General features: G+C 41.0%; 1 protein-coding gene across 12 annotated transcripts in view; it reads left to right on the forward strand.

Moving 5' to 3' along the window:
• The window catches only part of CADPS2 (calcium dependent secretion activator 2), a 340428-nt gene that overhangs the window by 101300 nt on the left and 217640 nt on the right, over window positions 1-21488 (forward strand). For 10 of the 12 annotated variants that reach the window (XM_076329917.1, XM_076329928.1, XM_076329958.1 and 7 more), the window contains exon 3: window positions 15814-16146. The exons of 1 other annotated variant lie outside the window; for it this stretch is intronic. In XM_076329917.1, the coding sequence (XP_076186032.1) occupies window positions 15814-16146 (333 nt within the window). Of the gene's footprint in view, window positions 1-15450; window positions 15505-15813; window positions 16147-21488 lie in introns of those variants that run through there. One more of the 12 variants, XM_076329996.1, reaches the window with a different exon arrangement.

A 21488-nucleotide genomic window follows, 5' to 3' on the forward strand; every position in this document is an offset into this window, starting at 1 on the left:
ATTTTTTTTTTCCCGCCTGCTTCTATGTGTAATTGTCCAACAAAACTGTCCACAGGATCTTGAAATCCACTGGATTGGCAGCTAGGTTTTATTCCTTGGTAAACAACCAAAGTTATCTCCAAGAAAGAGGTTCCTCTGACTGTAACCATTTCAGACTGTAATCATTTTTAGCCTGGAGAAAAGGAGGCTGAGGGGAGACCTCATCACTCTCTACAACTACCTGACAGGAGGTTGTAGCGAGGTGGGTGTCGGTCTCTTCTCCCAAGTAACTAGCGATAGGACGAGAGGAAATGGCCTCAAGTTGCACCAGAGGAGGTTTAGATTGGATGTAAGGAAAAATTTCTTTACTGAAAGAGTGGTGAAACATTGGAACAGGCTGCCCAGGGAAGTGGTTGAGTCCCCATCCCTGGAGGTATTTAAAAGACGAGTAGATGAGGCGCTTAGGGACATGTTTTAGTGGGTGGTGGTGTTGGGTCAACGGTTGGACTCGATGATCTTAGAGGTCTTTTCCAACCTCAATGATTCTATGATTCTATGACTACCCCATTAACTGCAAATAAAGTTTCATAGGTTGTTCTGCTATTATCAGCATCTCCCTTCAGAAGCACAGAAAAGGGAAGGCATCGGTGTGGAAATGCTGAGGGAGGAGGACAAAGCCACGTGGACAACGTCTTCCCTGTTGCCCCAACCTGGGTGCAGATTTTCTTACCTCAACTGTAGCATCCTTTTGGACTTTATGCAATATCTGAACAGCATGGGCACCATGGAGGTCGGGGGTGGCGGGAGCTTGGTGGGTAGCAATTGCTGCTGTAAAAGGTAGGGGCAGTAACTGGCTAGTGTGGCTGTAGGGAAGTCTGTAGGGAAGTTACTGTTCACTTTTGTGTCTTAAATTGTTTGCTCAGTTAAATCCTTGCCATAGAATATACTGCTAGCAAGGCAGAATAACTGATGATTGTATAAAGTAAATAAATAAGAAATTGAAGGTGTTTCTGACTTGGGATGATATATTGAAAAGTAATCTTTAAAATGGTCTAGAGAATACTGTAGTGGAGTGAATTAATATTTTCAAAAACTTAAGTACTCTAAAGAGAGAGCAAACTATGACTAAGAAGCCTCAAAGTTACCATTAAAGCTATTTGGACCTTGACATATAATTGGAATGCATAAAAATATTCTAATTTATAAAAGTTTGCACTTTGCATGCTAAAATCTAGAGGGATTAAACTGCAGACCAAATGTTCATTAATCTTCCCATTGAAGCATTGCTGTCTGAAGTGTAGCCAGCTGGGTGATTATTGAATCTAAAGAAGGATTTAAGATTCAGAATGCATTTTGAAGCTTTTATGTGTATTATAACTTTCCTACCAACACCATGAATTGATCACCCTTGTGAAAAATTAATAAAGAAAAATGTATTGTTGGTTTTTGACACACAAAGATTACACTTTATATTGGGGGAGAGAAGGGAATATATTTATGATAAAGGCTGACTTTTTAAGAAAGTTGTGTTGGAATAAAAATATTTATAAGACTACAGTTAACAGCTAAATCCTACATGCCAAGGGCTTGGTGTCTAACAGCTCTGTATAACCCTTGTACCACTTTCCAGAATAGAAATGCATTATAATGAGTGATGAGATGGTATTGCTATAAAAGAAGTGTCCTGACAAATAATAATGCATTGTAAGCATAAAAACAAAGCAAATAATTCCCCAAGCACTCCCGCTTTCATGATGCATTGTCCCTGCCAGCATTTTCACTCATTTTCTGTTATTCATGTCTTCCTCTTAAAACAGAAACACTTTGAAGTGAAGATTGTCTTTTTTGGGGGGCAAGGAGGCAATTTCTGTAACACCAAATATGTTGTCACCACAAAGCAAGTATTATCTGTCACATCAGCTTGCACTTAAACTTGACTGTGTTGTTCCATCCTTTTTCTCCCAAAATCATTTGAAGTCTTTTGTTTAGCCAGTTTAGAAACTTTCGGAAAGCATTCGCACCACTTGCCTTGAGATGCTTTGTAGAACAGTCTGGACAATTAATCTTTGTGAGCTTCTCTGTCCTCATTGCGGAGAGAGAGGTTCTTCCAGGGAGTGCTTCAGAGCAGAGCCTGCATTAAGTGCTTTGAGTTGTCCTCTGGATGAGTATGCCCTTTCCCAGCACATGGAAAGGGGTCTAAAATGGGTGAGTTGCATAGCTAAACATGGGTTGTAGGACCGTTTGTCCTTATTCTCCTCTGAATGGTTCCTTTCTCTTAGTGCATAAATACAGATGGAGATACAATACTAAGACATTTCATTTTTCTCTTTGCTGAGAGTTTAGATATTGCTAAGTTAGGAACTAGATGGGGTTTTACTCCTTTAATCTTCTGGTTTTCATCTCTTCTTTATTTACTTGTCTCCAGTCACACAGCTCTCGATGTCTGTCATGTCCCACCTACGAGAAGGGGAGAGTGACTAAGGTCTGCAAATCCCCTCGGTGTGGATTAAGGTGAGATAACACTCAAGGTCCATACATGAACATCAACTTTAATGGAACAAACACTCTATAAGCATCAACCATCTGTGTATTAATATGTCACATAAGCTAAGCGGCTTTATGAGAAGTTGAGGTAGGCCTTGTGTTACTTAGCAGCATGGGGGGGGGGGGGGGGGGGGCGGGGCAGAGAGAGAGCAAGAGAGAGAAAGCAAGAGAGAGAGAGAGCGAGATCACCAATCCCGGATCCAGCGTCGGGCCTGCCAGCGGGGGGTGTCGGTGTGGAAAGTGCCCTGAGGAGGCTCGTGTGTGCCCCTATTTATTGTCCCCAGTCCAAGGCTTCTAGAATCTTCTCTCACCCTGGTTTCAGGAGTGCTTGAGACATCAGTCAGTCAAGGAGAGTGACACTGGGCCCCTCCCTGTGGCTGGCTTCTGGAGCTTTCTCTTGTGGCGTTGCCTGTGCTCACAGCACAGTCACTTAGGCCTCGTCCCTTACAATGTCTACAGCAGTTTTTACCTTCTTTTCTCCTGTTCAGCCTACTTGTTCTTACTGCCATCATTTTAGTAATGATGGGATTATTTTTTAAACAATCATAGTGGATTATCCTAGCAGCTATTGGGTCATACAGGAGACGACAGGTGCAGACAGCCCTTCTTTTTGGTTTTGGGATGGAAAGTACGCAGCTATGGTTCTTTCTCAGAGATCTTTCTCTCTGCCACTTCTGCACGCTACAGGTTTTCAAAATCTCTGTATTCTCAGAAATACTGTTAAAACAATGTCACCCTTCATGGGATGCAAAAGAAGCTTTTTCCTTAGATGGAAAGGGGCTGAGTTTTCCCATGTTATGTATTGCTTCCTTAAATCCTGGGGATCATAGTAGGAGAAAGATACTATATTAAAAGATGAGACATCATCAGTAAGCCTTGGAAGGGTCTACTCTTGTCTTTGTTTTCCAGTGACTATCCAGGTTTTGCAGTATTCGTGGTGTGTCAATTCTTTTCCAGTTTCCTTAGACTACAGAGTGAACTCAGTGCTTTAACCTTTCTCCCCACCCAACGGCGCCCCTTCCACCCCACCAAAAAATAAACCACCAAAACTAAATACTACAGGGAAAGAAAGTGGCAGGTTAATTGCTTAAATTGTCAGTTTGCTGATGCTTTTTCAGTCGCTAAAAGAGAGACAGGAAAAAGATAATGTTACATGATGACGTTTCAGGTGGCTTCAGCCCAATTTCTATTTGCTTATGTGCTTTTTAAGCATTCATCTGCACTGGCAGAATATATAAATTGGAACTGAAAAAGTGATCTTGATGAGTAAAAAAAAAAATTCTGAAACTGTGTCCTCCTCATTTTAAATGGAAGTATTTAGGGTGGTGGTGGGGAATAGGGACCGAAAGGATCTCAGCAGAGCTACTCTGACTATAGGCTGCCTGGTATTATGTTTAAAAATAGAGATACAGTAGTATGTTTGTTCAAACTAAAAGCTATTAATCCATACTTAGGTGAAAATGGTTAATGCAGGAGAACATTAATGATAATAGGTAAATGAAATAGCCAATTCTTTTCATCTCTGACAACATGAGCCCAATGCAATACCAAGGATGAAAACTGCAACTTACATAACTTACACTTTTCAGTCAAGTGGAATAAAAATTAGAACCACAAGTGACTCTAGAGGAAAATTCAGTGAAGTGAAGGACTTTTTTCCCTTCCTTATTGTACTTGGCAGTTTACTTCACTTTTTCTCAAAGTTAATGCAAGAAATTGGATCTTATATTTAGAAAGGTTGTATCCTAAGAGATAAACGCTATCGTAAGAGATAAAGTGCTGGGTTTTGTTGTATTTTGTACAGCACTAAATAAACACCAAGAAGTCAGCAAATTGAGGAGTTCTTAGCAAGGCAGATGGAAGTGTGGACTATTGATTTTGAACAGCTGTGTGTTTTTCTCAAGTTTGCAGGTACCAAAGGAGGGTAGTTATGCATAAACTAATCATCATCTGTGATTGTGAAAGAAACAAGTATGCTAAATAAATGTTTTTTTCTAATCCTTTCAGCATAGGTGTGTCTGCTACTCATTTTTGTGTATATATATGTTTCCTTTTTGAAGTCTGTTTCTTTCAATCTTCAGTTTCTTCTTTCTGCTTTATTATTTCTAGCTGCTTTTGTTGTCCTTCACCTTCCTCCCTCAGTCAGGGTCAGACACCTTCCTTCTGGAATTTGTTTGCTGGAAAATGAATGGGACCAATAGTGCAGTGAGAGTAAGCCTTTCTTCAGTGATATCTCCAAGGTGTTACACGTTCAGGTTAACAGCCTTTTTCTGGCTTATGGCAGCTAAAATAGACCCTTTGAAATTCTTGCCACCTGGGGCTTTCTACTGGGGAGGAGTTCTGATCAGGCAAGATCAGCATCCTGGGGAGCAAGTTTTCAGCTCTTTTGTAAAGAGGGGAGAAACTCTGGAAGCAATGTGTTGATGAGCTCCTAATGCTTGCTGAATTTCACTTGACTAACCAAGAAAATGCACTTTGGCAAAAAGGGGCTTTGCACATGACTTCTTTGCCAAGTAGGTGGCAATGGATATAACCCAGGACAGTGAGCATGTTGCAGCCTTACACAGTAGAGGAAGAAGTTCCTTACGCAGTCAAGGAAAACCTCTGCTTTGTATGTCCATGCTGAAATAGTTTCGTGTCTGCTTTAATTGCCGAGTCTTGAATAAACTGGGAAAATAGCATGAGAATAGGTTGTTGGTAACTTGTCTGGCTTGGTGACAAGACAACCCCTGCATTTAACTTGCAAGCAAACAAATGTGTGCTTCAAAGCATAAAACTCTTCTCCTTCCCTTTGGGGTTGTGTGTTGTTCAGTATAAAATACTTTCACTTGTGCTTATGTTCTGTATCAGTCAATACATTAAAAAGATAGATGTTGAAAACATCTCATGTCTAGCATGTCTAGCAGGGTCTAGCTTGAAGGCACTCGAGCCTCATCTTTGGGGAAGAGGATTTGCCTCTTTCTGGCTGCCAGTGTTGAATACGTGGCTGTGGATCAGCCTGCACAGATCTCGAACCACGTGAACATTCATTGCCTGTGTGAGCAAAGTCACTTGGGAGGGAAGTTGGACCACTTTAGAGTTGTACATCCAGGTGGTATTTGGAGAATAACTCCTCCAGAGTGCCGGTACCACCTGAGGGCCAATACCATGGTGCACAAAGTCCCTCAACACCCTTCAAATAGCCAGTGAACTCTGGGGCTTGGTGGAAGGGGAGACTGTACTTTTAAAGAGAAGATAGCAGTGGCTGTAGCAAGCAGAGCTATTGCTGAAGTAATCCATAACTATATAGGCATATAGGCAACAGTATATAACTTGCTATGTCTCACAAGGGTGCAAAAACTATTGTTGCTGTTGTCAGCCTTGAAAGGAGGATAAATATGCTTGTTCCAAAAGGACGTCTGGATAACTTTAATAAATGAATCCAGGAGAAAACACTGCTTCTGGGTGAAATAGTTTTGTGGATTTTTTTACGGTGATTGTCACTATAGCTCTGTTAGTTCTTGTGCCCAAGGCACAAACATTGCAGTACATGAGTCTGTGAAATGTGTAGCCATCAGGAAAAGAAATTTGGGAAGACTTTGGGCATTTGCTTGTGCTATTTTGAAAAAGGGGGCAAAGAAACAAATCCCAGTGCACAGTGTTGTGTAGTATGCTTACAAGCATGTAAGCCTAGAGAAGTAGCACACATTCTAATTTGCAAGAGTTTGGGTTTTGGTGTTATTTTTACAGATAACTGGTTGCTAAGCTGTGGGAAATGTCTAATGTGCAGCTATGATATTGCCCAAAAGAGTTGAAGAAAACAAAGTAAACCTAAAGTTTTCAACTTGTGATGGTTTCTGAACCATTACTCTTGATAAGAAGAAATCATAGCTTAATATATTCCAGAAGGGTAGTAGACATAATATTAAAAAAAAGAGGAAAAATATTAAATGAAGATTATACCTCTTCAGACGATGATGGTTTATTACTTTAAATTTTATTTCCTTTTCTCACCTTAATGTCATGTGATGTTTTAAGGAGGTTTTAAAAATAAACAAAAGACTTGCTGTTAACCAAAATTTAAGATTTTTTTTATTTCCACATTTTTTTCCCCTGAATTAGGGAAAACTGTACAGGGTAGTGTACTTTTAGGAGAAGAAACCTGTGATTAACAAAATCATGACAGAAATACTTAAGTAGAGAAATAGGAGTTTATTAGTGTGACCTCTTAAAATGTGAGTATCTTTTGCTTTACCTGAAGGTAAGGACTCTGTTCTGAAGACTTATACAGATAAAGAAAAATGGCCCTTTAACTCTGATAATTTCATTAAAAAAAAAATCAACATGGTGCCTGGAGGATATTTCTAGGGGTGAAAGGGAACAAGGGAGGAAGAAGACCTTCAAGCCAGTCTTATAAATATTTTTTTTCTAAAAATGTAAAAATACTTCTGATTTCAAAATACTGAGCAAATCTCAGTCAGTAGCTCAATTTCCACTCATGTTCAGCAGCCAATAGTTATTAAAAGTAGTTATTAAAATGCATTGGTATCTATTAGTCTCTTCTTAGAATATAAATGCTGTTTCAATGGCTAATGCAGTAATTTTATTCAACTAGCATAAAAATAATTAATATGTACTATTAGATGTACGAAGCTACTGCATAAGCTATTTATTTTTGACCCAAAATGATCTTGTTCTTGTAGTCTGATTAGTTGATCAGACTAAACCTAATCTAAACATCAACTTCATAATTTTTTGAGTGTTTTTTATTTCTTTCCAGACTCTCATAACTGCAGTGAGAACATCACATCTGAAACAATGGTTTTTTCTGCAGCTCCAGGGTATAGCAGCAAACAGTGTTGGTTATAATATACGTTAATTCCTACTAGGCATAAGCCTTTGTTCTTAAAATATGTAGTTGTGGAAGCTGTTCTCCAAACTGTCAGAAGTTTTTTGCACCTTCATCAAACTAGCCCTAATTTGTGGTGCGATGCATTGTGCGGTGTCAGAATACAATAGAACTACTGAGGGCTGTGTGAGCTGGTCCCAGAGAACATTGCTCATGCTAATGACTGAAGTGGGGAATATTTTTATTCCTGTGGAACAGGATGGACTTTAAGAGGTGGGTGAGAGCTGTTGACTGCAATGAGAGTTGCTAATGAGCTTTTGTATGAGAGACTTTGAGGAGCTGCTGCAGTAGCAGCAAAGGTGCTATTTAATATCACACAGTAAATGTCCTGTGCTTTGTTTTGCATCACATAATGCTTCTAGCACAGCATGATGATGCATGTCACATCAAATTTTTAAGTAAGAAACTTATTTCACTTCCTTTTAGTTCCTAGAAAGAGAATTACTGTCTTTTGCAGAAATTTTAAAGCTCAATTTAGCCCTGAAAATTGCTGGCCATTTTTAAAAATCTATTCTGTGTGTCATAAACTCAAGAGTTCTGGTAACTGTACAAAGCACATCAGGAGCTTGAGTGGAGAACACATCAGAAAAGCACATCAGAAACCTGAAAAGCATTCACAAACTTGAGTGTTCCTTGGACTTCCATCAAAGTCCTTTTTGTCCTGTTCAGTCTTTATCAAAGAGGTACTTCGATTCATTTATATTTTTTAATTTTAATTGACAATTTCCAATACGACATAGTTGCCATTAATCTTAATATAGTTCCAGCTTTGTTTCGAGCAAGCTTTAAGTAAAAAAAACCCAACCAAACCTTTAATACAAGAATGATTCCTTAAGGACAAAATGCTGCCCTCTGTAGTGGTATATCTGTGTCTGGTTGATAGGGTTCTCCTGAAAAAAATCTCCGAAGAGAAATGTCTGTAAGCCTTATCTGACAACCTTTTTTCTTAGTTATATGAAAAAGTTCAGTTTTAACATTAGTGTGTTTTAAGGATGCCCCAAACATCAGTTGTAGTACATTGGCATGAATAAATATATTGGAGATCTGGACAACTAACTAGGTGGCTCATCAGTCTTTGTGAGTGGGCGTAGGAGAGACAGTGTTTGGCCCACGTATAGCAATACACTTATAATGTGTGTGGAGTACGGTTTGAAAGCTCTGAAAACACTTGAAAGGTGGAATGTGTGATGTTGTCAGAGGCTGAACTTTCCTTACATGCCTTACAGAGAAATTTGCTTCCCCCACACTCCCCCCCGAGAGAGAGAGAGATTAAACTGAACTTTAAAGGTTTATGTGGGGACATAGATATTCAATGAATGTAGGATTAAAGTGTTGTATAGTAAGTAAAAATGACAAGCAGATGAAATTGGGGCAGCTGTTATCTTGGCAACAGTGGGTCTATCCCCACCTTCACCAAAATCTTTTGAGTCTTACTTCTCTGCACTGAGCACAGGAGATTGACATGGCAGTACCACAAAACACAGGAACGGGAAGTGTATCCCACCTGCCCAAGGAGGATCCCTCCGGCTAAAAAGTAGTAGTGCCATCACTGGTGGCAGTAATATGGTGAAGCAACACAGCTCCCAGCAGACTGAGCGTCTGTGACAAGCTCCAGCTCCAACTGGGAAAAATGCCCTTAAAGTGTATTTCTTCATGAACAGGATGTGACTGGGGCTTGGAGAAGAGAGGCCAAATCCTCCCAGTAGTTATGTTTTGCAGTCTTGATGGTGCCCTGTCTGCTTTGATCACAAGCCCACGGATTGGGAGTTGCTTGCCTAAGCATTTTGTTCCAGGCTGGGAAGAGGACACTGTGGGAGTCAGCACCTTGGTGGAGTCTTTGGAAGAACTTCACCATTAAAGACTGTGTCTGGATTGGTGGTGCTACCCAAATGACCACACTGCAGTTGCTTGCAGCTCCTTAGCAAGCTTCAGGAGGCCAACAGAAACAGAGACCTGGATAGTCCTAATTAGAAGGAGATAGTGTACTTTCACAAGCAAAATAAAATGTGCAGCATCAATTGGAGCAATTGGTGCAATCACTTATAAATGTCCAAGTGTAGGTAATGAAGCATTTCCTACAGTCTGCATCAGTGCAGAGGATACTGTTACAGCTGTGATTGGTAGTCTGGAAGACAAGGACGTTTTATGCTTAATTCTGAATGGCATATAAGTAATCATAGCAATAGAAGTAGAAAGCTACCACAGCTCCTGGGTGAACCATTATTTAGAGGCCCTCTCTGTGTATAAGGGCTGTGGTGTTTTATTCCATCTATTACTGTGCTGGAACATGCAGGTTACCAAGAGCTTGGATCCATTAATGCCAGAATTTAACAGAAGTGAAAAAAGCTACTAGGCAGCTTGAACTATGTGTTGAAAGAAAGGTGGCAAGGAAGCTAATTCAGATGATGTCTAGTATGTCTAGAAGTTTACTGTCCCAGAGACATAATGTGCATTTTGAGCTGCAGCCGTCTTTTCCATGAGATACATTGAGCCCTGGCTGTTAAGACATAGGACGTGTCTAGAGTGTAAATGTGATCTCCTCAAAGCTAGAGGAACAGCACTGACTGTCAAAAATGAAGAAAAATCTCTAGCTGCTCTTGTGGCAAATGAAGCTCCCAGCGCTGCTGGGAGGAGAGTATCGGTGCAGTTGCACTACTAGAAAGTGTACAGGGGATAGATGAGTAAGGAGTTTCCTTTTCAGAGACTGAGAAATCAGTCTTGTGGTCCTTCTGCCCTTCTCAGTACACTTCTGAATTTTAAAAGAACAAACAAAGTTTTGCTTAAACAAAATCCTATGTTACCACACAAAAGATGTACTCAAAACATAAGAAGCAATAAGTCATAGCTGAATTCAGTTTGTCTCCAAAATGGATAATGGATGAACATGACTGACTGCAACGCTTTTCCTCTGTGTGTGTGTATACATACATGCATTACATAGACACATATGCATATTTTATATATATATACACACACACTTATATTCCCTGAAACTAAAATTTCAGTTTTCACATGGTTAATAAGGCAATTTTATGTTGAAAAAAGTGTTCCATTATAACTTGTTACCCACAAAACGAAGGCTTTTTATTTTATAGCACTGGATATACCACAGATGTGAGTGGTGTTCTGCAAGAGGTTTGTACTGTAGACACAACATTTTTGCAATTAAAAATATGGGGGGGTTACTTTCTGTTTTTTACTTTGGAAGAGAATGTTAGTATGAAAGTGAGATTTTGGTTAAAAATCCTAATGTATATATATTTTTCCCTTTTGAGGTAATGTACTGTTTAGAGCACAATTTTTTTTGTTTGCTTGTTTTTGCAATCCTTTGTTTAAAAAGTGGGGGGGGCTTAGATCATAAATTTTCTTTTTATTAAACCCTTCTGCAAAATTTTCTGCCAGAGAATAAAAGAGCTTGTAAAATAATTTGGTCAGTGCAAGCTTAGCGTGTTGCCAGTTGGTGCTGTGCCTAGAGCTGAGTCAGGCTCTGCTAGAACTGATACATGAGCAAGTAGCTGAAAGGTCGTGCTTTACTGCTATGTGTAGCAGAATTACAAAATCTTAGTTTTTATTAATAACACCACTTATACAAACTGGTAGAAACATTATAGGTATTTGTAACTATTGTGTTGGGTTTCTTCTTTCAAACTGGCTAAAAAGGTGACCTTAATAGTAAACTCCATCAGTATGTGTCTTCCAAATGAAAAACCACATATAAAAGTTGGCAATGCATGGCCTAACGGACCTCATATTTAATCCGTTTACAAAGAAAAGACAAAAGTTATCTACAGTTGAGTTTATGCAAACTCTTTTGCATGTTGCTTATGGTTTTTTCTAAGCTTTACAGTAGAGAATAAGATTATCATGTTTGTGTTATCATTAGTTAAATTTGGTATGAAGTTTGATAAATAGAAATATTATTCAAGGGGTATGTGCTAGAAGATGTAAAAGCAGTTCTTTGTTTAGTGTTTCCAATATTTTTTCAAGTTGTAGGCACTGCTAAATGATGATTTTTCATTTCTAAATAGAAATATACTTTTAATGTAACTATCTAGTGCTAAAGACTATTTTGAATTAAGCTTTTTACTAGCATTTCAACAGATGAAATTGCATATATATAACAATTGGATAAAAAGTTAATTTAAACCATACTTCAGTAGATAGATGCAAATGATAATTGTTACTGTAATTATAACGGAAGAAGAAATTGAGGGATTTTTTTTTTTTTTTTAAATTCCTTACCTGATCATCTTTGAATGGTTACGGTATGAGGAGAACTTTATCCATCAAAGACTGTAGGTATGGCTCGGTCCTAGAGTATTTAGAAGGGCTCTAAATAATGTGAATTGGAAAAGTTCCTCAAGATGGATACATTGGGCTGATCAAACCTGTCTTTTAACTATCTGTTTTTTCCTGAATGCATTGTATGTGTTAATAGAGCAGGTTTTTTTGGTGTTTGATAGTTTGTTAGCAGCGGGTAACGTGAAGAGTTGATGTTGACTTAGATTTAAGGAACCAACAATGATACTAAAAGTTCAAATGCCAACTAACAAAGAGCATTGCCCTAAGATTTCTTTGAGGAAGTCCAGAAAATGTTGGTAGAAACAGGAAATACTTCATTAAAAACTTTGACTCTTGACAAATTATTCCTAAATAATACAAGGATTTCCAAGTGATCATGGCTGATCTCCCAAATCTAGTTCCCTGTAGAAATAGATTTCTTTGTCCCCACAATAACTTTTTCTGGTGCCTTATATTTTACATTCAAAGCTCTAATATTTTTTGTCTCTCCAGTTCCCCCCTAGTATTGAGAAACTTGAGATAACATTTTAACACTGGAGGTTTTTGAATGATTATGTAATTAGAACAAAGTCTAATGATCAGACAATCCAAATAGATGAATAAAAGGAAGAAGAGCCAACAGTTTTGTGAATGTACTTAATTAGTATTTTACTTTAAAGATAGATATCAACACAAATATTTTCCCTAATGGGGATGATTGTGCTTCGCATATAATCCACGTTGAAGAAAAAGTGGTGAACTATGTTAAGACTACTATAAAAGCTTATATATTTTATTGTAAAAATGAATGCTGCCAAGAAAATTCCACCAGCGTTGTAGAGCATGTATGTATCCCAATCTGCAGTCCTAGCCTAGACTCTGGACCCACAGATACTCCGCCAGACGGGCTTTCTGGAACAATGGTGGAAACGATAACTCCATTGGCATGAAACTGGTGGCATACCATTCTCCATATAGTAGCAATTCCCATAAACTTCTATTTAGAATTTAAAAAAAAAAAAAGCAGCCATAAACAGCTCAGAAAAGCTTTGAAACTGAGGAGGCAAATCTCAAGAAATATAACTGAGGCGAAGGATTTTGAATTTAACATGAAGTGTACCATATGTCTTTCAGGAACAGGAATAATGAGACATTTAATAGCTTTTTAATGCAACTTACTGTGTCAAATTTGAGGCGCATATGGTACACTCCTAACTGAATTTCCATTCTCTTACGGTTTTCTGTTGCAAACAAAGTCTTAAAAATGGAGTCTTTCTGTTCAAATGTTATTATTATTTTTTAATTATCTCTAATACAAGTAGTTCATTTTAAAGATGATGTTACTTTTTTTCCACTCAGGAGAAATTTTGGTAAATTCCTGCTCAAAAAGGAGTAGTACAAGAAGAGGTTTAGGTCCAATGGATTCCTTTTCAGAACCAACCATGTACTTTTTGTAATAAATTACTCACACCTTGGGTTTATATTTTGAGTAATTTCCTTTAATATCCACCATATGTTTTGCGAAAGAATTATCTTGGAATAATTTCTGAATATTTAATAAAAATAGAGTTTGTGACCCAAAACACTTCAGAAGGGAACATTTTAAGGTCAGGGATACATGCAAATTGTATTTTGTACTTGCACATACCTATATAAAAAATTGTTTTGCCCAACATGAACATGCCGTCACTTTGTCAATGTTGTGGGCACCAAGTGTTACAATAGTACTCCCCTTCCACAGGTAAGTATTGGAAGAATGGAACAGATTTTTCCTGCAGGCTCCTAGAAAATCAACTTCAAAATCAGAAATAAATTTTTAATTAGTCTGGTTCATAAGTTAAGGGAAGTGCTAGCAGCTTTTCAGCCCCTGCATTCTGGATTAATGGTTTTGAATAATATGACTGAAAGGAGGTAATGAAAGGTAAATGATATTCTGATGATCTTACAGTGTGTGTTTTGCAGGTTTGTTTTTTTTTTTTAATTACACTGATCTAGTTATATTAGCAATACATAGGGTTGTGTAATCTTGGATAAACATGAGATTTTTGGGTGGAAGAGCCTAGAAATATTCTTAATTTCATTCATTCTTCTGCATCTGCTTTCTCTCATTGGCTATGCAAACTAATGTGATGGAGGATTTAATGCTGTTTAGGAACAATACAAAGTAGCTGAAGTTAGTTTAAAGTCATCTTTTTTAAATATTTTTTTTTTCTATTTGCTTTCCAGTGAAGCTGTTGGAGGAATGAATCAATTGTAATTGCAGACTGTTAAAACAAGGAAAGGCTTAATATCCTTGTACCTGTTTGTGTTGATAAGTTTTACTGCTGAATGGAATTTCTGTTTATTATTTGTTTTGAAATGAGGTTCAATATTTGTGTAGCATTTTTAGGAAATTAATATCAGCATTAATTGACAGTAATCATATCAGGTCCCTTTATGAATAAGAATTTAACCTTAGATACTTATGTTTCCAAAAAAGGAAATCTATCATGGTACAGTTAGAGCATAAAATATGATTAGCAGATATTGGTTATGGTTTTTCTTAAATAATCTGTTTGGGCAAGTACTTCTAGGCTTAATCTGCAGCCTTCTGTACAATATCAATTAGGATATCTAATGGAAAGATATATATTGTAAGTAACTGCATTTTAAAATATTCTACAGGGAAACATGCATCGACAAGCACTGGAACTTTTAGGATATGTTTTTCTTGATCTGTTTCAACCTGTGCACTCCTCTCTGCTTGGCTTTTTAGCTCCTCTCCTACTGCTCTGTTTTGTATTTTCCAAATGAAGCACAGTAATGTTTTAGGTTGGTTGTTAGGTGAACCATCTTCCAACATGTGATAGCATACGGAGTCAGAGCTCTACTGTGCTGTCATCTCCATTCATTGCATTTTCATAGCTTTTGGTGACTAAAATGATTATCTGAAAATACGTAGTTAACTCATCTTCCACTTCATAGCATCTGATTGAAGAGAGCAAACAGTCAGAAAGGTGATGGATAGGAAATCTGTTTAGACTACGTGGTATCACATCTGTTCTTTGCATTTCAGCTGTGCTTGGGGTGTTGGTGTGGCACCCAAGCAGTCTGCCAGCAGCCAAGCCTTGCAGGGAGGAGTACCTTGACCTATCTCCCTCTGCTGCAGGAAGCCAGGTGGTTCTCCCTGAGTTACCCGTTCAACGGCATGATGCAGTTTATCCCTTGTCCAAGGCAGACGTCAGTTGTTTACACGGCTGATCATGCTGCAGCGGTCATCTTTTTGTTCGTTGCATTTTGTAGAGGAACAATTTCATGAGACTTGCTACTAGAAATGAGCTGGCCACGCACAGTGGCTGGAAGGATCAACCTTGCCAAGGCCTGTGTTAGAAGAAGAGATGAATGCAACCATCCTCGAACATTGAAAAGCTCTTACAGAATGCTGATTTAATTGGTTTGTTGTTGTAATTTGCCTTGTCATATCTTAGAGTATGTGTACTTGTGAGGGGTTTTTTGTGTTGGTTTTTGTTTGGGTTTTTTACACAGAGAATCCTATATTGTGTCTCCAGTATTGTATCTACAGTAGTAGAACCAGTTCTGTATCTTTGCGTCTTTCTTCTCTCTATTGTTAACATTGATTGTGGTATTTCTATAGTTTTTTTTTTTTCCCTGGATTTCTGTCTCATCTTCCATGAGATTCTTGGCTGGCTTAAAGATCATATTTTAACTCATACTCCCGAGTTTTGAGACAGTGCAGCTTATCCATGAGTTACTTGCAAGTAACTTTAGACTTCTGTGGTTTTAATGGAGGAAAGACTAATTAAATCTTGTAGGTAAGTTTTCAATTAACTGCTGTTAATTCAAACTTCATTCTAGCTTAGCTATTGTAAATTTATGCACAAATACTTTAAAAGCTACTTAGTTTAAGTACTTATTCAATGCAGAAACTTACTTTTTCAACATGGTCACTTGTTTCTGTATGAAAAATATAGCAAACTTGGCCTGTTTAACTCTTCCTTACAAAGCCGTTTTACATAGAAGCAAAATATTAGCTTGTAATCCCTTTATAAGGGATTGTTTTGTGTTTGTGTCCATGCCTAACTTTTTCTGTTTCTTTTTTTTCTCGTCTTTTATTTTAAAAGGTATTTCTTAAGAGTGACCGGGTTGCAAGAATGGTCCACAGTGGAGGGTGTTCTGCAAATGACTTTAGAGATGTTTTTAAGAAAAACATAGAAAAGAGGGTCCGAAGTTTGCCGGAAATCGATGGATTAAGCAAAGAGACAGTGCTGAGTTCTTGGCTAGCCAAATACGATGCCATATACAGGGGAGAAGAGGACTTTTGCAAACAGCCGAATAGAATGGCCTTAAGTGCTGTATCGGAGCTGATTCTGAGCAAGGAACAGCTTTATGAAATGTTTCAGCAGATTCTAGGGATCAAAAAATTGGAACACCAGTTGATTTATAATGCCTGCCAAGTAAGTATTGGTGTCGCTCGGTTCTGTTGTGTTCAAAATATCTCCCCCCTGCCAACAGGTCAAGTGCTTCCTCCCTGTGTGCAGAAGCCTTCAGTTTTAAGTACATCTCCACAGTCCAAGGAGATGAGACCCCTCAGGAAGGAATCTTTGCATCATTTGGTCGCTGGAGAGCACTTGGAAAAAGGGTATGCCAGAGTATATGGTACTTATGCTACAGGGATCTACTGCCATCTTTTATGGTGTCACAGCTCCAGCGATTTGGGTGATTCTGCAGAATGTTCTATGGTTCATATGTTCATATAAATTACATATGTATGTTTGTACATACAACTGTGTGTATGTGTATACATCTTTAAAAGAAATTTGCTGCCATAAATAGATGGGTGATAGGTGGTTGAATTCAAGATGCTCTTGGCCATCCAGTGTCTAGAAGTTCGGTATGTTAGAACTCAATGTGCTTCATTTCAAACACCATCTACGAACCTAATTTGCACATTTTTGCTTTGAAGTTCTGTTGGATAAAAGTGATGTTCGCTATAAATTACTGAGGCCAAGACAAACAGTCTATTCAGCAATCATATTTGGATTTATATGTATAATCTATTGCTAATCAGTAGTGTAAATGGTATGTAAAAATATTTTATCTGGCCAGTCTTCATAGTGATGCAACTATAAATTAGCAATTACTTAGGGAGGAAGAACCTGAAAAAAGCAAGGTATTTTTGAAAGTCTCGCAACCGACCAGTGTGGATGTGGCATTTAAACTGAGCTCACACAGCTTTCTACACTGTCTATAAAACAGTACACTAGACTACAGCTAAGCTGTTTTTCATATATTATGCTAAAAGTATAGTTGTACATGTTGTTATGGGCCATCTTAATTGGGAGCAAATGACGAATCTTGGACATTGTTGCCTACTTCATTTATGGAGTAGTGTGGCATGAAATCTTGTAACTGTTCTATGATTGAAACACCTGTGGTGTTTAATCCTTCTCAGGGTCATAGATCCAACTTTCATAATGAGAAAGTGTAGTATTTATATGTAAAGTGTAATATGAAAGTGTAATATTAATATGTAAAGTGTCACTCACAGAGGCGATCAGCTCTGGTGCAGGTCTGTCCCACAGCGGAGTGGCGGATCGTGGCGTACAGGGGGGTTTCCTGAGCCGGGGAACCCACAGGAGAGCACAGAGACACGCCGGGAGCCAGCAGCTCTCACGAGGGCGGCTGACGAGGCGTGGGCAGGGCCAGGAGTAATGGCAGCCACCCCCCACTCCCACTAAAGGCAGCCCCAGGGAGCACTGCCACCAGGAGCGCTGCCACCAGGATGGGCAAACAGGGCGTGGCGCATCAGCTAGGGCGTGGCACGGCAGTTTGCACGGCAGTTCGCGAGGGAGGGCGCCTCTTTGAAGGAGAGGCATTCCACGGGCTGAGTGGGGGACCCAGTGTACACATAACCCAGCAACTGCGCACAGGTCAAGGGCACTCATCCTACCTGACTCTCAAGGCAGAATGGTGGGCACTCGTCTGAGGGTAAAGGCCGCGGCTCCAGCTGGGGGGTCTGTACCACCTACCCCAGTGGTGGCTGATGCCTCCACGTAGACGGAACTACTGAAGGGGTCCATCTGTCAGAGAAGGGGAAGAGCATCTTCAGTCATAGGCTTGCCAAGCTGGTGAAGAGGGCTTTAAACTAGAGATGCTGGGGGAGGGGAACCTCAATCCATCCCACTCCTACCGGTTTGATGCCAGGGCCAGCAATAGATGCCCAGAACCTGGAGGAGGATCACAGGTCAGCAGGAGAGCGCCTGAAGAGCAGCACAAAGGAACTCCAGCCAGTATGACAGCCTCATCGGGGGCCCAACTTAAATGCCTCTATGCAAACACACGTAGCATGGGGAATAAACAAGAGGAGTTGGAGACGTGTGCACGCCTGCAGGGCTACGACCTTACTGGCATCATGGAGACGTGGTGGGATGGCTCCTATGACTGGAGTGTTGGAATGGAGGGACACAGGCTCTTTAGGAAGGACAGGCAGGGGAGATGAGGAGGGGGTGTCGCCCTCTATGTCCATGACCAGCTGAAGCGCATGGAGCTCTGCCTGGGGATGGATGAGGAGCTGACCAAGAGCTTATGGGTCAGAATTAAAGGGAAGGCAGGGAGAGGTGACATTACGGTGGGGGGCTGCTACAGGCCAGCCGACCAGGAAGACCGAGCGGATGAGGCCCTCTATAGACAGATAGGAGCAGCCTCACGTTCACAAGCTCTGGTCCTCATGGGGGACTTCAAACACCCCGACATCTGTTGGAGGGACAACACGGCAGGGCATAAGCAATCCGGGAGGTTCCTAGAATGCGTCGATGATAACTTCCTTCTCCAAGTAGTAGAGGAGCCAACGAGGAGAGGTGCTACGCTGGACCTTGTTCTCACCAACAAGGAGGGGTTGGTGGGGAACATGAAGCTCAAGGGCAGCCTGGGCTGCAGTGACCACGAAATGGTGGAGTTCAAGATCCTGAGGGCACCGAGGAGGGTGCACAGCAAGCTCACTCCCCTGGACTTCAGGAGAGCAGACTTTGGCCTCTTCAGGGATCTGCTTAGCAGAGTGCCATGGGACAAAGCCCTGGAGGGAAGAGGTTCCTGTGAAAGCTGGGTAATATTCAAGGATCACCTCCTTCAAGCTCAGGAGCGATGCATCCCAACAAAGAGGAAGTCAGGCAAAAACGCCAGGAGGCCTGCGTGGATGAACAAGGAGCTGCTGGACAAACTCAAACACAAAAAGGAAGCCTACAGAGGGTGGAAGCAAGGACAGGTAGCCTGGGAGGAACACAGAGGAAATTGTCCGTGCAGCCAGGGATTGGGTTAGGAAAGCTAAAGCCCTGATAGAATTAAATCTGGCCAGGGATGTCAAGGGCAACAAGAAAAGATTCTATAGGTACGTTGGGGATAAAAGGAAGACGAGGGAAAATGTGGGCCCTCTCTGGAACAAAACGGGAGACCTGGTTACCTGGGACACGGAGAAGGCGGAGGTACTCAATGACTTTTTTGCCTCAGTCTTCACCAGCAAGTGCTTAAGCCTCACCGCCCAAGCTGGAGAAGGCAAAGGCGGGGACTGGGAGAAGGAAGAGCCGCCCACTGTGGGAGAACAGCAGGTTTGAGACCATCTGAGGAACCTGAAGGTGCACAAGTCCTTGGAACCCAATGAGATCCCTCCACGGGTCCTGAAGGAACTGGTGGATGAAGCTGCTAAGCCACTATCCATTGTATCTGAGAAGTCGTGGCAGTCTGGTGAAGTTCCCACTGACTGGAAAATCATAGAATCAGAATCATTAAGGTTGGAAAAGACCTTTAAGATCATCAAGTCCAACCGTCAACCCAACACCATCATGCCCACTACACCATGTCCCTAAGCGCCTCATCTACATGTCTTTTAAATACTTCCAGGGATGGTGACTCAACCACTTCCCTGGGCAGCCTGTTCCAATGTTTAACCACTCTTTCACTAAAGAAATTTTTCCTCATGTCCAAAAAGGGGAAACATAACCCCCATTTTTAAAAAGGGAAAAAGGGAAGACCTGGGGAACTACAGGCCAGTCTCACCTCTGTGCCTGGGAAGATCATGGAACAGATCCTCCTGGAAGCTATGCTAAGGCACATGGAGGCCAGGGAGGTGATGTGAGACAGCCAGCATGGCTTCACCAAGGGCAAGGCCTGCCTGACTAACCCAGTGGCCTTCTATGATGGAGTGACTACATCAGTGGACACGGGAAGGGCTACAGATGTCATCTATCTGGACCTCTGTAAGGCCTTTGACACAGTCCCCCACAACATCCTTCTCTCTAAAATGGAGAGGTATGGATTTGATGGGTGGACTGTGCAGTGGGTGAGGAATTGGTTAGATGGTCGCATCCAGAGGGTAGTGGTCAACGGCTCAATGTCTAGATGGAGATTGGTGATGAGTGGTGTCCCGCAGGGGTCTGTATTGGGACCGGTACTGTTTAATATCTTCATCAATGACATGAACAGTGGGATCGAGTGCACCTTCAGCCAGTTTGCAGATGACACCAAGCTGAGTGGTGTGGTCGACATGCCAGAGGGATGGGATGCCATCCAGGGGGACCTGGACAAGCTGGAGAAGTGGGCCCGTGTGAACCTCATGAGGTTTAACACGGCCAAGGGCAAGGTCCTGCACCTGGGTCGGGGCAACCCCCAGCATCAATACAGGCTGGGGGATGAAGGGATTGAGAGCAGCCCTGCCGAGAAGGACTTGGAGGTACTGGTGGATGAAAAGCTGGACATGAGCCAGCAATGTGCGCTCGCAGCCCAGAAGGCCAATCGTATCCTGGGCTGCATCAAAAGAAGCATGGCCAGTAGGTCAAGGGAGGTGATTCTGCCCCTCTACTCTGCTCTGGTGAGACCCCACCTGGAGTACTGCGTCCGGCTCTGGAGCCCTCAGCATAAGAAAGACACGGACCTGTTGGAGCGGGTCCAGAAGAGGGCCACGAAAATGATCAGGGGGATGGAACACCTCTCCTCTGAAGAAAGGCTGAAGGAGTTGGGGTTGTTCAGCCTAGAGAAGAGGCAGCTTTGGGGACACCTTATTGCAGCCTATCAGTACTTCAAGGGGGCTTACAAAAAAGATGGCAGTAAACTTTTGAGCAGGGCCTGTAGCGACAGGACAAGGGGGAATGGCTTTAAACTAAAGGGGGGTAGATTGAGACTAGATCTAAGGAAGAAATGTTTTACGCTGAGGGTGGTGAAACACTGGCACAGGTTGCCCCGAGAGGTGGTGGATGCCCCATCCCTGGAAACATTCCAGGTCAGGTTGGACAGGGCTCTGAGCAACCTGGTCTAGTTGAAGATGTCCCTGCCTGTGGCAGGGGGGTTGGACTAGATGACCTTTAAAGGTCCCTTCCAACCCAAACTATTCAATGATTCTGTGATTCTATATTTTTAGTCTGCATGAAATTATGAGGGATTCTGTTTACTGACACTGTGATTGACTTCTTATTGAGTGGTGTTTTGAATGCTAAGAGATAGAAAATATTTCTTTTTTTCCTGTTTGCCCCATCTTTTTCCATTTGCCTCTTAATTCACAGACGTATATCATGAAGCTAACCTCTGCGGTATGCAGGTTGGTAACAAGATGAAGCAGCACTGAAATCTTGGGGGATAATCCTGCTTATTTGGAACATGGAGGCATAGGAGAATTCAGTTTGGAAAAGACGTCAGGAGGTCATTCAGTCTAACTTCCTTCTCAAAGCAGGGTCAACTGTGAGGACAGACAAGGTTACTGAGGGCTTCATCCAGTCAGGTCTTAAAACTTCAAAGAATGGAGATAGACTGC

The sequence above is a fragment of the Aptenodytes patagonicus genome, chromosome 1 (assembly GCF_965638725.1).
Source record: "Aptenodytes patagonicus chromosome 1, bAptPat1.pri.cur, whole genome shotgun sequence".
In the NCBI taxonomy this organism is placed as follows: domain Eukaryota; kingdom Metazoa; phylum Chordata; class Aves; order Sphenisciformes; family Spheniscidae; genus Aptenodytes; species Aptenodytes patagonicus.